This window comes from Alosa alosa, chromosome 21, assembly GCF_017589495.1.
Source record: "Alosa alosa isolate M-15738 ecotype Scorff River chromosome 21, AALO_Geno_1.1, whole genome shotgun sequence".
Lineage (NCBI taxonomy): Eukaryota > Metazoa > Chordata > Actinopteri > Clupeiformes > Clupeidae > Alosa > Alosa alosa.
In genome coordinates, this window is record NC_063209.1 from 18,547,001 (window position 1) to 18,561,212 (window position 14,212).

At 41.8% G+C, this 14,212-nt stretch overlaps 1 protein-coding gene across 2 annotated transcripts in view; it reads left to right on the forward strand.

The window, feature by feature from the left end:
* Positions 1-569: 569 nt before the first annotated feature.
* LOC125286063 (ATP-binding cassette sub-family C member 12-like) overlaps positions 570-14,212 on the forward strand; it is a 33,078-nt gene continuing 19,435 nt past the window's right edge. Inside the window, exons 1-13 of one of the 2 annotated variants that reach the window (XM_048230750.1) lie at positions 570-808; positions 3,508-3,665; positions 3,986-4,132; positions 5,884-6,031; positions 6,306-6,542; positions 7,674-7,850; positions 8,136-8,283; positions 9,512-9,660; positions 10,318-10,425; positions 10,538-10,726; positions 11,616-11,687; positions 12,349-12,473; positions 13,875-13,947. In XM_048230750.1, the coding sequence (XP_048086707.1) occupies positions 3,640-3,665; positions 3,986-4,132; positions 5,884-6,031; positions 6,306-6,542; positions 7,674-7,850; positions 8,136-8,283; positions 9,512-9,660; positions 10,318-10,425; positions 10,538-10,726; positions 11,616-11,687; positions 12,349-12,473; positions 13,875-13,947 (1,599 nt within the window). In that variant the 5' untranslated portion in view covers positions 570-808; positions 3,508-3,639. The remainder of the gene's footprint in view (positions 809-3,507; positions 3,666-3,985; positions 4,133-5,883; positions 6,032-6,305; positions 6,543-7,673; positions 7,851-8,135; positions 8,284-9,511; positions 9,661-10,317; positions 10,426-10,537; positions 10,727-11,615; positions 11,688-12,348; positions 12,474-13,874; positions 13,948-14,212) is intronic. The other variant, XM_048230751.1, reaches the window with a different exon arrangement.

Below are 14,212 nucleotides of genomic sequence, written 5' to 3' on the forward strand. Positions count from 1 at the left end.
TTTGGAGCCGCCATCTTGGACCGGTCATCCACTCCACTCAGTGTAATCTGTTTGGCCGGTGCAATGAGCTGTCAGCACACTTAATTAATCATATCTCACTGAATACCGAACAGATTTTCACGCGGTTTTTTTTTGCTGCAAAGGTCATACATGTAGCTATGATACAGGCCACATTGTTCGAAAATACAAAATACAACCAATAGTACGGTAATGTTAAATCTTACTTGTGAAAAGTAAATCCCCCCCCGAGTATGGTCCGCCGATTTGAGCAGGAACATGCTGCACAGTGCTGTCATCTTGTGTTTTCTGCTGCAACGCAATGAGGAGTATGACAGGTCCAAGATGGCGGCCGCATTTCTTGTTTCCAGCAGCCAATGCGGCGTCTATGTATATTATGTCTATGGTCCTGGCTATGAGTAAACATTTCCTCAGGAGAAAAAGTTGGGATATAAGAGTCATCATTTTCGTGGTTCGAGATACCGCTCTGAGTTCACCTACCAATGGCAGCTCTCGCTTTCAGTTTAACAAACGCGTTTAGCCAATCAAAAGCAGAGAAGGGCGGGACTTGGCTGCACGTTCTTATAAGAAGAGAGGATATTCAGTAGACCACAGTGTCGCGGGGAGTGCGAGAGGAAGTAGCCTACTACGCCTCGGAGTATACACTTCTGTCACTCGCCTGATGATCATTGATGATGGTGTCGTGAAATCACGGAGTGTTAGAAAATGAAAACAAAGAAATCTCGATCAAGATATACGTGGTTGGCTACTATGTGGTGTTATCAAAGGCGGAGGCACAACATAGGCTACAGTAGGTAGAGCTCAATGCATGTGCGCGTCTGCGAGTGAATTAATTCGCAACCTAGTGCTGCAGATAATCTGATAATCCACGGCGTTTAGCCTACAACGAAGTGGATTCCAACGACTGCTTTTTAAAAACAATTATAGACTTGCTAATCCTCAGAAGGACTGTGTTTAGTCAGAATTGAATATAACGTGATTCTTTTTCTTGCTATATCACCAATGTATCTGTAGCCACGCCGAAGTAACCGGTTGTTTCATTCAAACAATTAGGCTACGTTTTATAAAATGCGTGTGGGCCGAAATTTTCTTTCCACTTGCCTAAGAAAAGTTCTCAAAGTAATGGATGAAAACTGCTCGGGATTTTTTTTTCTCATGCAACCAATATAGGCCTATCATATTGAGCGCAATGGAACATTGACATTAGCCTACATTTGTAGTTAGAATTAACTGTTTTATTTGTAAAGCAGTCATCAGATGTTTTCAGTGGACACGTACTGTTGAAAGGGCTTTCACTGAAAGCATCGACTGCATGCATAATCAGTGTTGCCAACTATTTCAAATGTAAAGTAGCTAAAGTCATATGCAAAAGTCGCTTAAGGTAGATGACCAAGTGCTAATTTGCATATCAGTGACGCCAGCACGCCGTGTGCCCCCAAAAAAAAAAAAAAATCCAGTGATGTCCTTTTAATTCACCTTTACACCAGTTTGCTTTTCTTTTGCTCATATAGGCAACTTTAAAAACCTATTTAAGTATATGTGTTAATATAGGCCTACTTGTACATTGATGCACTTTGCACTTCTGTATACTATCTTGTCATAGCCTACACCAGAAATGTAAAATGTAAATCAGGTTTATTGGCCAAATATACTTGCATATCGGGTGGCTGAAAAGCAGTCATTTTCAACCTATTCCCAACTGCTGCATCTGCTTTGCATTGCTTGTAGTCTGGCTATAACTTTACCATAGGCTACACGAAATTTAACCTTACGATAATGGCTATATTTTGGATATATTTGGGATACACATAATATATGCTTAAATGTCACTCGGACAGACCGACATCATTTTTTTTTACTCAGCCGACAGTCTGTCCTGCATTGATAAAATTGAGGCTATATAGCCTAAAAGAATGCTATACAGTAGGTTTGCCTAACTTGTATGCTCAATTTTGAACTATCTGCTTTGCTTGTGAATGAAGTTGTAGCCTACTTTTCTTTGTTCAAGGTGCTTGTTGCTAGATGACATTTTCTGTCGCTAGGGATGGCCAAAAGTCGCTAAATCGGCAACACGGTCAATAAAGCATGTGCACAATCATTTTTATTTTTTCAGCAGTATTATGATTAACAGCTCTGGTCCTATAGATTGTATTTCCAATCCTTGTGGGCCCCGTGTAGCCTACAACCCCAATCCACTGGGTGCCCCATCACATCCCCAGCCCCACCCCATCCCCCTTTTTTCCACGTTAAGCCCTGCAATACATTTGTAGGTGTCTCCTCTTTTGGGCTTGTTTCCTTAAACCCGGTTGCTTATTTCTCTCCTGAAACACCCCACCCCGACATGCTTTTGTTTGCCTAAAACTACTACATTTCTTTGTTTTAAATGGGTGGCAGGCCTCCAACTTGTTTGAAGAGTCAGGTTAGCAGCTTTATCGCTAATGAGAATGAGTTTGAACAGTCAGGTTAGGAGGTTCACATTCTAGTCACAGTCAGTGTTGCCAGATTGGGTTGAGTGATTTTCGCCCAATCATGTTCGCATTTTACAGTCTAATGGTTACTGACTAGAACGGCTCGGGGTCAAAGGTCATACGGAATTGATTAATCTGCGCTATTTTTTGTAATCAGTTATTTTTTCTCAATCTTATTTATATATAATATTTTTAATACACCATATTTATTTATTTATTTATTTATAATTGCATTCTTCTAGCTGCTGATGGTGTTTTTTATGTCTGTTTTTATGGTGGTCCTACGTAACGACATTTCATTCTACACTGCACTTCCTAGTGTTCTTTGGAATGACAATAAAAATCATTTTGAATTTTGAATCTTGAGGGCCATTTCAGAGAGCAGAGTTACTTTCTTCCACTGACTTTTTTTCCATAGACAGTAAAATAAACAATTTTTTCCCACTTTTTACAGTATCCTACAACACTATTTGCAGTATCCCACAACACTATTCACAGTATCCTACAAGAAAAGTGTCATGCTGCTGCTCACTTGCTGCCTGGTCAAATCCTATTTTGTGGAGGCCTGGACGTTACCCTTGATTACATCATCTGGCTGCATAGCTACACTAATTGCTCTGTTGATGTAGCATTGTGGTCTAACCCTCACTAAAACAGGGCTGATGCTGACAGGGTTTACTTGCGCTAAACTTTTTGGAATGAGAGGGCCCAGAATCAACATGTGACATCATACTTAGCAACCGAATAGGTAAATAATGAAAAAATATAAAAAAATTTGGAACATTCAATTATGAGGATCTGTTCTAGTAGACCCCCAAAATAAAATGATGTGAACGTGTGAATAACAGGGCTTATAAGCAGGCTTATTTAGTTTTGTACATTATCTGTTAGAATATTGTTGCCGACCTTTTAGATGTACATGTCCAAATGTCCATCTCGATCACCCATCCAGCACCACCGTCTGTTGTTCCTGCCAGTAGAAAACCTTCAATTAGCTATTTTCTTCCCCATCTACTTCCAGAAGTGGTGTAGGTTCAGTGATTACTGGCCAATCCTAACAAAGGAGCTGCCTTCAGTGGGGGAACCGGTGGACGAGACCCCCCCACACCCCCCCCAGCCAGAGCGGCACTGCTACCACCACGGCTTACAGAACATGTTCCCATTCTGCATGCCATCAGGGTGGGCACACACACACACATGCATAGCATATGCACACACATACACACACATGCATGCACTCACACACACACAGCCACACACACACAAAACCACACACACACCCACCACACAACACCACCACTACTACAGTACCACAGCTTTCAGATCACATAGTACACTGTACCTCACTTCACCTTTGAATGGCCAAATAACAACTGTGTGGAGTGTGGGCCTTGTGTGGGGGGACAGCAACTCCACACATCATGACTTGCAGATGTGGTGTTCAGGGGAGATCCTAAGAGTACCTGTCCTTGATGTGGTGTGTGTGTGTGTGTCTCCAGGTCCCACCCTTTGGACAATGCAGGGTTTTTCTCCTTTGCCTCCTTCTCCTGGATGACGCCCGTTATGTGGAGAATTTTACGGAACCGTCTAGACCAAAGCTCTCTGATCATCTCGCCACATGACGGAGCCAGGACCAATGGGGACCGGTCTGTTCCTTTGCACTCCACATTTGTTGCCACTGACTAAACAGACCAGTTACTGACTAACAAAGAATCCTGATACTTACTAACTAATGATCTCGATAACTAATAACTGTGTATGTGTGTGTGCGAGCAAGCATACGTTTGTGTGCGCTTTCAACCTGGAGTAGTGATTGATATGTCCTTATTTTCTCCTTGCTCTGTGGTCAAAAATCTCCAGGCACTCTCAGGTGTGAAAAATCACTGCCGGTTTATTTACGACGCCAGGCGATAGTGTTACCAGCAACAGCATGTTCCAGTAACACTGCCCAGAGTTCTCTAGGGCAAGGCCCCATCTTATACTTTAGTTAGTTACATCGTAGTAATACAAATCATATGAATCCTTCTTACCTGAACATACACAAGACATACGTCTTTTCCAAAACTCCTCATACATGCAGAAATACAATTCATGTGGCTACTCCAAGGAAGTAAGATAATAGGTCAATACAGTACAATACAATACATATACCTACATATATACATCCTTCAGCATTTTCTTGCCATAGTATGCTCCTTCTCCTATTCTGCCTCAGGCGTTGCATGAACTTTATTAGAAAGTCGTGACATGGAGAGAGCAAATGACAGACAAAGCAAAGTTGATGCACAGTATGGACCCTTTCAAGAGAGTTCCATTATCAGCATCATAGTTGGCCCCACAAGACTTCCTTTTTAACATTCCATATGTTATCTTAATGCAGAGGAAGTAGATTTGGGCCCAAATAGAATGTTCAAGCATTGTTTTTGTTTTTATTGTTGAAAGGGTCTATTGAATACATAGAAAAGCATCCTTTGGTCTCTTTCACTAATACATCTACAGAGATAGATACATGCATATGAATAGTTTGGTTCCAAAACGCCACCATTTTAATGAATTTTCACAAATATTATTTTACGTTTTATTTTCCTAGTAATTTCAGTAAAACTGTAATTGAGTATATTAGTATTTGATTTATCTTTACTCAATCAAAACAACACAACTGCAATCTGATTGATATTACCTGAAATACACAATTAAATAACATGACTTTGTAATGTTTTTAAAAACAGATATAGAATTTTGAAACCAAACTCTTCATATAGTAATCCCCATGATTTGTGATGGTGACATAAAAAGAAAATGGATCTTTTTGGCAACAAACACAAAGTGGGTTTGGCGTGAAAAGAACCCCATGCCCACTGATAAATCTGATGGAGGGTCTGTGATGTTGTGGAGCTGTGTCTCCAGTCAGTGTACCTGTTTAGGGGGCCTGACATCACAAGCTCCATAACATAGCTGGAAATTTTAAATCGCCATCTGACTGCTTCTGCCGATACGCTAGACGTGGGTCATCCAGCAGGACAATGTCATACAAAGCATTGGTCCAGATCAACATAAAAATGGTGTGTTGCAAAAATGGTGTGATGCAATAGAGAGGACCTAGGAATCTGGACGATCTGGAGAATCTTTAAGCAGAAACGGCCCCTTGCTTTTAATTCTGTAACTTTGCAGAACACTAACAACCCTTTTATTGGTGAAGGGGGGCATTATAAAGTACTAAATGTAAGTGTGGAAATATTTGCTTCTCCTCAAGGTTTGATTGTGCCTCATCTTTTCCATTTTATATCATTTATATCTCTTTTTACTAAGTGTGTGTGTGTGTGTGTGTGTGTGTGTGTGTGTGTGTGTGTGTGTGTGTGTGTGTGTGTGTGTGTGTGTGTGTGTGTGTGTGTGTAAGGTTAGAGCATTTGTGGCAGGAGGAGGTGTCTCGTGTGGGACTGAAGAAAGCGTCTCTGGGGAGGGTGATGCTGCGCTTCCAGAGGACCCGCCTCATCCTCAGTGTCCTCTCCTCCTTCCTCCTGACGGTAGTGCTCTTCTTGGGGCCGGTACGTCTTTGCAATCACACACATCTTCACCCATTTGAAGCCCCTACACCCATTGTACACTGTTACAGACAGAAACAGAGCCACATAATTTCTTACATCAGAAAGAGAGACTGTCCTATTTTACACATTTAAAAGCCTTTTTTTGAAATATGCTGTAATGCCATCTCTCTCTCTCTCTCTCTCTCTCTCTCTCTCTCTCTCTCTCTCTCTCTCTCTCTCTCTCTCTCTCTCTCTCTCTCTCTCTCTCTCTCTCTCTCTCTCTCTCTCTCCCCAGGCTGTGTTGGTGTATGAGATCCTGAGCTATGTGGACACTCCAGGTCAGTACTCTTTGAGCTACGGTTTGGGGATGTGCTTCGCCCTGTTCAGCTCGGAGGTCTGCAGAACCTTCCTATATTCATTGACATGGGCCATCAGCCTGCGCACGGCCACTCGCGTCAAAGGGGCCTTCTCCATGCTCGCTTTTAGGAAGATCATCAACTTGAGAATCATCACCGGTGTGTCTGTGGGACAGGTGAGACACACACACATACACACACACACACACACATACACAAACACACACACACACAAAAAAAAACACACACACACACACACCAGAGTTTCTGCTTGAAAAAAATGGTGCCAGGCAAAGTGACACTGGACATTTTGATGATATGCCGGTCAAATATCCTATTATCGCTTCTTAATTAGTCAAGTTGAGGAAAACTAGATAGATAGATAGATAGATAGATACTTTATTGATCCCCAAGGGGAAATTCAAGGAGACAGTAGCTTAAAGAATGACGTAATCAGGCAGTATAGAATGCAACATGTTCATTAGCCTAACTTAAACATGCTTAACTAGTGTCAATTTAAAGATCTAGCCAGGCTCTATCCTGTTTTCATGGACAGCAAGAATCCGCTTTGTTTGTTGTTTTAAATAGGCTACGTTGTTTGTTGCTGCTACCCACGTTATCTCCAGTGGTTCACTTGTGCAGATGCGCACACACATTGAATGAACGCTCGCACCACTACCTTAATGCTATACCTCTTTATTTGATAACACTATATTAAGAAATATTTTCTATTCTGGAAAATTTTTAGTTTCTTTTTCTTTCGGTCCGCGGTTCAATGATACCATTCGATTGTGCAGCAAATTATCCACGGACCAGCAGTCTCCTCGTCGAGGAGGCCCTAACTCTGCAGATCATAGACAGAGAAAGCATGCTCTGGGAACCAAACACAGTCTTATGTCAAGTGTAGCCATGGGTCTGTAGCTTTTAGGCTATTCTGCTTGGGCCTGGCCACGTTTTAACCGTCTCACTCATTCGTTCGTTGTTTAACAGATGTTTTAAGCGTGCGCTTAATTTGAAATGCTGCATATCCGTGTTGTTTAATAACTTTCAGTAGAGCCTGTTCCTTTAAAACATATCCAAAGGACGTATTCTTGCTTTAATATAGGCCTACATTTTAAGCTTATTCTTGACTGGAGAGATTTTATTTTGTCGGACATTTTATTTCTTTTTCAGGCCAATGTCCGGCAATTACCGGACAACAGAAACCCTGACACATACCACACACACACACACACACACACACACACACACACACACACACACACACACACACACACACACTTTCTGAGCTGTTGTGTTTTGTCTAGATCATTAACGTGTTGACGGTGGACAGCTACCGGATGTTTGAGGCAGTGGTGTACGGTTCCTATATGCTGTCCGGCGTGCTGTTGGCACTTCTGCTCTGCATCTCCTACTCCTGTTACATCCTCGGATACACCGCCCTCATCGGAATCTCCGTCTACCTGGGCTTCATCCCCATACAGGTACACCCCTCCCCACACACACACACTCTCTCCTGCTACGTTTTCGGATACACCGCCCTCATCGGAATCTCAGTCTATCTGGGTTTCATTCACCCATGAATACACACACACACACACACACACACACACACACACACACACACACACACACACACACACACACACACACACACACACACACATACCTCTGTGTCTGTTCACCTGTGCAGAATAATTGGATCTGTTGATGCTACTTGTTTGTGTGTGTTTAAAGTGCTTTCCTGTTGACAATGTGTGTGGCTGTAGTTCTGTGCTGCCAAGGTGATAAACGTCTTTCGGAGGAGGGCTGTTGTGGTAACTGACAGCCGAGTGCGCACCATGAATGAAGTTCTCACCTGCATCAAACTCATCAAGATGTACGCCTGGGAAGAGTCCTTTGAGAAGAAGATCACAGGTACCAGCATGATCCACTCAGAGCAACTATATCAGAGGTCTACTCATCTTCAATATCATCACAAGATTGAATTCAACTTAAAACAATTATCATTTTACTTTTAGAATCCTTATTAATGCCAAAATTTTACATTAATGAGGTACTTTTGGTTGGACCAAAATTAAAGCGAGACACCGTTATCTTGGGAACCTGGCACACCAGGTCAAACCAAAAGTAACAAGCCTAGGTGTCCTCTTAGATACAGAGTCAAGCTTCAAGCCCCATATCAGTAAAGTTACCCAGACAGCTTATTTCTACCTGAGAAACATTGCCAAAGTGCGGCCCTTTTTAACTTATCAAGATGCAGAAAAACAAATCCATTCATTATCTCTAGCAGGTTAGACTACTGCAATACACTTTCTACGGGTCTCCCAAAAAAACTGGAACTCATACAGACCTCTACTGTTAGACTTTTAACTAAGACTAAGAAGAGAGAGCACATCACCCCTGTGTTAGCTGAACTGCACTGGCTCTGTTTCCTATATAATTGATTTTAAAGGAAAATTCTGGTATTTAGCACTTTGAGTCCCTTTTCTGGTTTGTTTGGGATGAACTAGAGTGGTGGACACCGAAATTTTGACGATTGGTCCTGTCTCGACTTTTCTGACTCGTTTTGAATCGCCTTTGACTACTTCAGAGTGGTTGCTACAGGCATGCACAAACATGTCCTTAAAACAACCCTTAACGTTCGTTTTCAAAACTGTGCAACTCACCGAGTGGTTAGTGGTGTTAATAAAGCTAATTATTATTAGTGGTTAGTGGCGTTAATAAAGCTAATTATTATTATTATTATTATTATTATTATCTTGGTGCTTGTTTTTCTAGTGTGAGCGGTGTATGTTGGGAATTTTTCTTACCCCTCGGTTTCAAGTAAAATTGTCATTGAGATCCACTCACAGGACTATATCACATATAGGCCTTTTCCACAAAAAGAGAATGGGTTCCGTTCTGGTTAATGCTCAACATGTTGAACCGTTTTGAACATTTTGAGCATTTTGACCAAAATAAATTGGTTTGGAACCTGAAAAGTTAGTTCAAAGTTGTCATCAAAAACAAATTGTTTTTCTGATGAACCCGAGTGTGCCGCATGTGGCATCCTACAGTTTCAGAGGTCTCTCTCTCTCACTCTGTGTGTGTGTGTGTGTGTGTGTGTGTGTGTGTGTGTGTGTGTGTGTGTGTGTGTGTGTAGAAATCCGTATGAACGAGAGGAGCCTGCTTCAGAAGGCGGGTTATGTGCAGAGTATGAACACTGCAAACACGGCCATCGTCCCCACCCTGGCAACCATCCTCACGTTTATTGTACACACACTCCTCGGACTCCCCCTCGACCCCTCCACGGTCAGTACAACCCCCCCCCCCCCCCCATGGTGTGGTCTAATGCATTAGCAGCACTATCAGTATGTATTGTTAATGTGGTGTGGTCTAATGGAAAATTATTTCTAACTGTAGGATGATTTGTAGCTGTAAAACCGATCTGTACTCGTAGAATAGATTGAAAGTGTAGTGTATAATATTTACGATTACTTGTACGAATCATTTTCACTGTCACAAATTATTTCTACAGTTTCAAAATGCCATACACACGTACAAAACATATGAGTCAATTTTGATTCCATAGACCTGCTCATTGCTATGAGTCATTTAACAAAAAAAGGTATATGATTTCCACCGTTGTATTTCATTCCATCACAGTTGTCAAGCTCTTGAATGAAACATAAACCTAACCTAACAAAAAAGTTAAGTTAATTTTGATCTCTAAAAAAAAAAATACAAAATAAATAAACCCTTTGATAGTTTCACATAAACAAGATTTTCAAGCGTCTCTAGTTGTGATTTTGTGTTCTAAAATGGAAGTAAAAGTGCCCATGAAAAGGTTGGTTGTTGGAACTGTTAAGGGAGGCAGGCTGCAGTAGATTGTCCATATTTACAACTTTTCTCCCTCCCTCTCTCTCCCTCTCTTTTTCCCTCCTCCTCTCCCTCTTCTCTCCTCTGCAGGCTTTCACCATCATGGCTGTCTTTAACACAATGAATTTCTATTTGGCCTTTATGCCCTACTTTACCAAATGTCTAGCGGAGGGCATTGTGTCCCTTTCAAGACTCAAGGTTTGTATGAAATGTGTAGTGTGTGTGTGCGGACATGATATATACATGACGTGTATGTGTATGTGTGTGTGTAATATATATGGTGTGTGTGTGTGTGTGTGTTCGTCCTCAGAAGCTGCTGTTGCTGCAGAACCCTGAGTCTTATCTGACCCAGAAGAAGGGGCTAGGAGCGGCTCTGATGATGGAGAACGCCTCCTTCTGCTGGAAGTCACCTGACAGCTCACCTGAGAACACGAACAATGAAACACACACCTCAGAGAACAAACTCACCCTCAGAAACATCAGCTTCACCCTGCCCAAGGTGTGTGTGTATGTGTCTGTATATTCTACCAGAAACGCACATTGTCACTTCAAAATTTTTGGGCAAAAAATATTCTTATTGAATCTGAGCATTGAGTCATATGGAGGACTAGTTGCAAAAAACATCACCTTTACCAAGGAGATTTTTTACAAACACCGATGGAGGATATACAGTAAACCCCCACCTTCATCAGTTGACAAATCGATTCATCAGTATTTTCTCAAATAATTTTTTTTGGTTATTTGATAATGTTTTGTGTGACTGGACTGACGGTGGTGTGACAGAGTGGACTTCATGGATGTTAGTTTTTAGTTATTTTGGGGTTATCAAGTAGGAATCTTCTTTAATTGGTGTTTTGCTGTATTAGGCCCACAACTCCATCTCCAGAAGGCTCAGCAGTGGTGTCTGGCATCCCAGATACACCCCCATCCGTACTCATAATGGGTTCTCTACCAACAAATACTGACAAATATTTTGTCCATTCCTCTTCGTCACTGTGACCGTTTATGATCCGATAAGCAATATAACCAGAAACCGCAAGCCCTTGATGCGGCCACAAATACCTCTTTGTTGCTGTGACCCGATCAGCAACAAAATGTAACCCTTTGATGAGGGCACCAACAAGGAGAGAGAGAGAGATATGGCTATGTGTAACCTTCTTACCTACCAGCTGTGTTGAACCGTGATGCTCAGCCCTGCACTCGCCCGGACTTGAACCAGCAAACAGCAGCACTTCGGATTGGAAGTCTAGCGTGCTAGTAATAGAGCTAAAAGCCCAGGCTGCTAGAACGCTCACTAGCACAAGTCTTAAGGCGTCGGGAGGGAGGTTTACACAACGTACATCCTGGCTACCATTACACATGACTTACATAATCTTTTGGTTTTCCAGGGAAACCTGCTTGGAGTTTGTGGAAATGTGGGCAGTGGAAAAACATCACTCATATCCAGCGTCCTAGAACAGGTAAATAAATGCAGGCGGCTATAGATATGGAGGGCTACAGGAAATGGAATCTGAGTCGACCGTTTGTCAGTCGGTGATGTTTCTAATAACATGTAGTACATGCATCACAAGTAACGTGTATGTATCATGCAAATGTAAGATAATTTTCTGAAATCACATGTGAATCACGTTTCCATACCTAGGCAGCCCATAAACATTGATGGGATTTTCTTATTTCAATCATTTTGCACACTGCAAAAAATAAATATAACCAAGTGTTATTAATCTTATATTAAGATCAAAAGTGCATGGCCTAGATGGCAGGTGTGTTTATCTGTCTTTTACCTGACCATATGCCATCAACATTAATTGGAAAATTGTTACATTTTTCACATAGATTTCTGTTTCTCGAGGTCATCGAGTACTTTCGATACAAAACACCACCAAAAAACCAAAACAATCGGTTCTACCTAGCTGGAGGCAGCTGCCAGGCAGCTACAGTACTACACTTTGGGGCATGTTCAGGAGTTGCTCTAGCTGTTGACTGTAGCAACTCCAGATAGGTAGAACCGATTGTTTTCGGGGTTTTTTTCCATACTGACAGTAGGTGACTCGAGAAACAGAGATCTACTGTAGGTGAAAGATTGAAACAGAGATGTGTGTGTGTTTGTGTATTTCTCAGATGCACCTGCTGAAGGGATCCGTGATTGCAGACGGGACATTTGCCTACGTTTCCCAGCAGGCCTGGATCTTCCACGGATCCGTGAGGGACAACATCCTCATGGGACAGCCTTTCAACCAGCAAAGGTACCACACACACACACTCAAACACACACACTCTCTCTCTCTCACACACACACACACACATACACTCTCATCACATGAATGAATTCATCCATCCAACCTTTATTCTCGGAGGTTCATTGTAGGGAGTCCTCATTTTCAGTGATTCAGAGATTATAATATAAAATAAACAACAAAACAACATATATAACAACAAAATAAATAGTAGACAATTGTTATAGTGAGATGTACAAATAAACTAAAGCAAAATAAGCAACATTTATAAGCAATAATAAAAAAAGATTTCCATAGGAAGGAGGTGACAATGGGATTTTGAAGTTCCCTGTATGTTTATTTTACATACTGAACTGCCGTTATTCAACTATGACTAGGTAAACTCGGTTTGGCATTCTATCACCCCTTTAATAGGAATTATCCTGTTAGGTTGTGAGACACTTGGTTGAGTTGAGCTACCGAAGTACAAGGGCTGTGTAGTGAACTCCCCCATTGCCAAAACACAAGCTCCAACACGTATCTTCAAATCATCAGTCTGAAATGTGGCGTTGTAATGGGCTAACGTTATTGGCGCAGTCACACCAAACCTCCTCTCAGTTTAGCTGGTCAGTTAACCGGCTAGATACCCAGAAACAGGTCCGTAGATAGCAGACGTGATGGAAGGAGAGATGGCAAACAAGAACAGCCATCCACCAGATAGAGAAGCCATACCGCTGAAGTCCTCAGCGTAGCGTAGCGTTGTAAGTAGCAGTATCGTTATCGTCCACTCAGTGCAGTGACAGTCCCAGGGCAAGGCAATAATACTGATTTGTCACAGGGAAAAATGCAATAAAAATAACAAAAATATACACCAAAGTAACTAAACTAAATAATACAATAGGTTGATCTGATGAATATTTATAATAAATCATAAAATTAGTTAAAAGTCAAACAAAAACAAGCCAGACGGAGTGGCGTCAGTCTGCAGCTTCCCAGTAACCTAGCAACCTAAAAGTCCATTCCATGAATGGACCGAAAATAGAAAATGATATTAGAGAATTAGAGAGTTCCACTTTTCTACTGCTCTAAATGAGAAGGCTGATTGAACAAAACCAGTCTTCCTACTTTTTGTGTAACAGTAACTTCACAGAGGTCCGGCAGACCCTTACATTGTCTCTGCAGAATAACACACATTGCTTAAGTGGTGGTGGTGCAAGGGTCAATGTAGACACAATGGCCCTCATTTATCAACAGAGCGTAGAAACCAGTGTTTTCCAAAGAGAAAGTAATCCTCTCCACATAGCCTACCGGTATATGGCTATCCTAAATCATCAAATGTGTCTACTTATGGCAAGTAGGCTATAAATGTGCAGGAAAAGTCTTAGGTCCCAGAAATTCCATGTGTGTGTGTGTGTGTGTGTTCTCTCACAGGTATAATGACGTCATCAACGTATGCTCCCTCAAGCCAGACTTGGCCATACTCTACTATGGTGATGAAACTGAGGTGAGTAGTATACACCCAAGTGTGTGTGTGTGTGTGTGTGTGTTTGCCTGTTTGTTATGTGTATATGTCTTAAGTGTGTGTGTGCAAACTGTGTTGTGTTGAACCTGCAACAGTAGCACCTCAGGCTACTAGCTCGCATGCCAGCAGCACTCTTGAGGTGTCGGGGAGTGAGGTTTACCAACGTTCCACACACACAGATAAGCTAGCTGGCATCCGTTACATGTGTGTGGGTGGGTGTGTATGTATGTATGTTGTGTAAATGGTT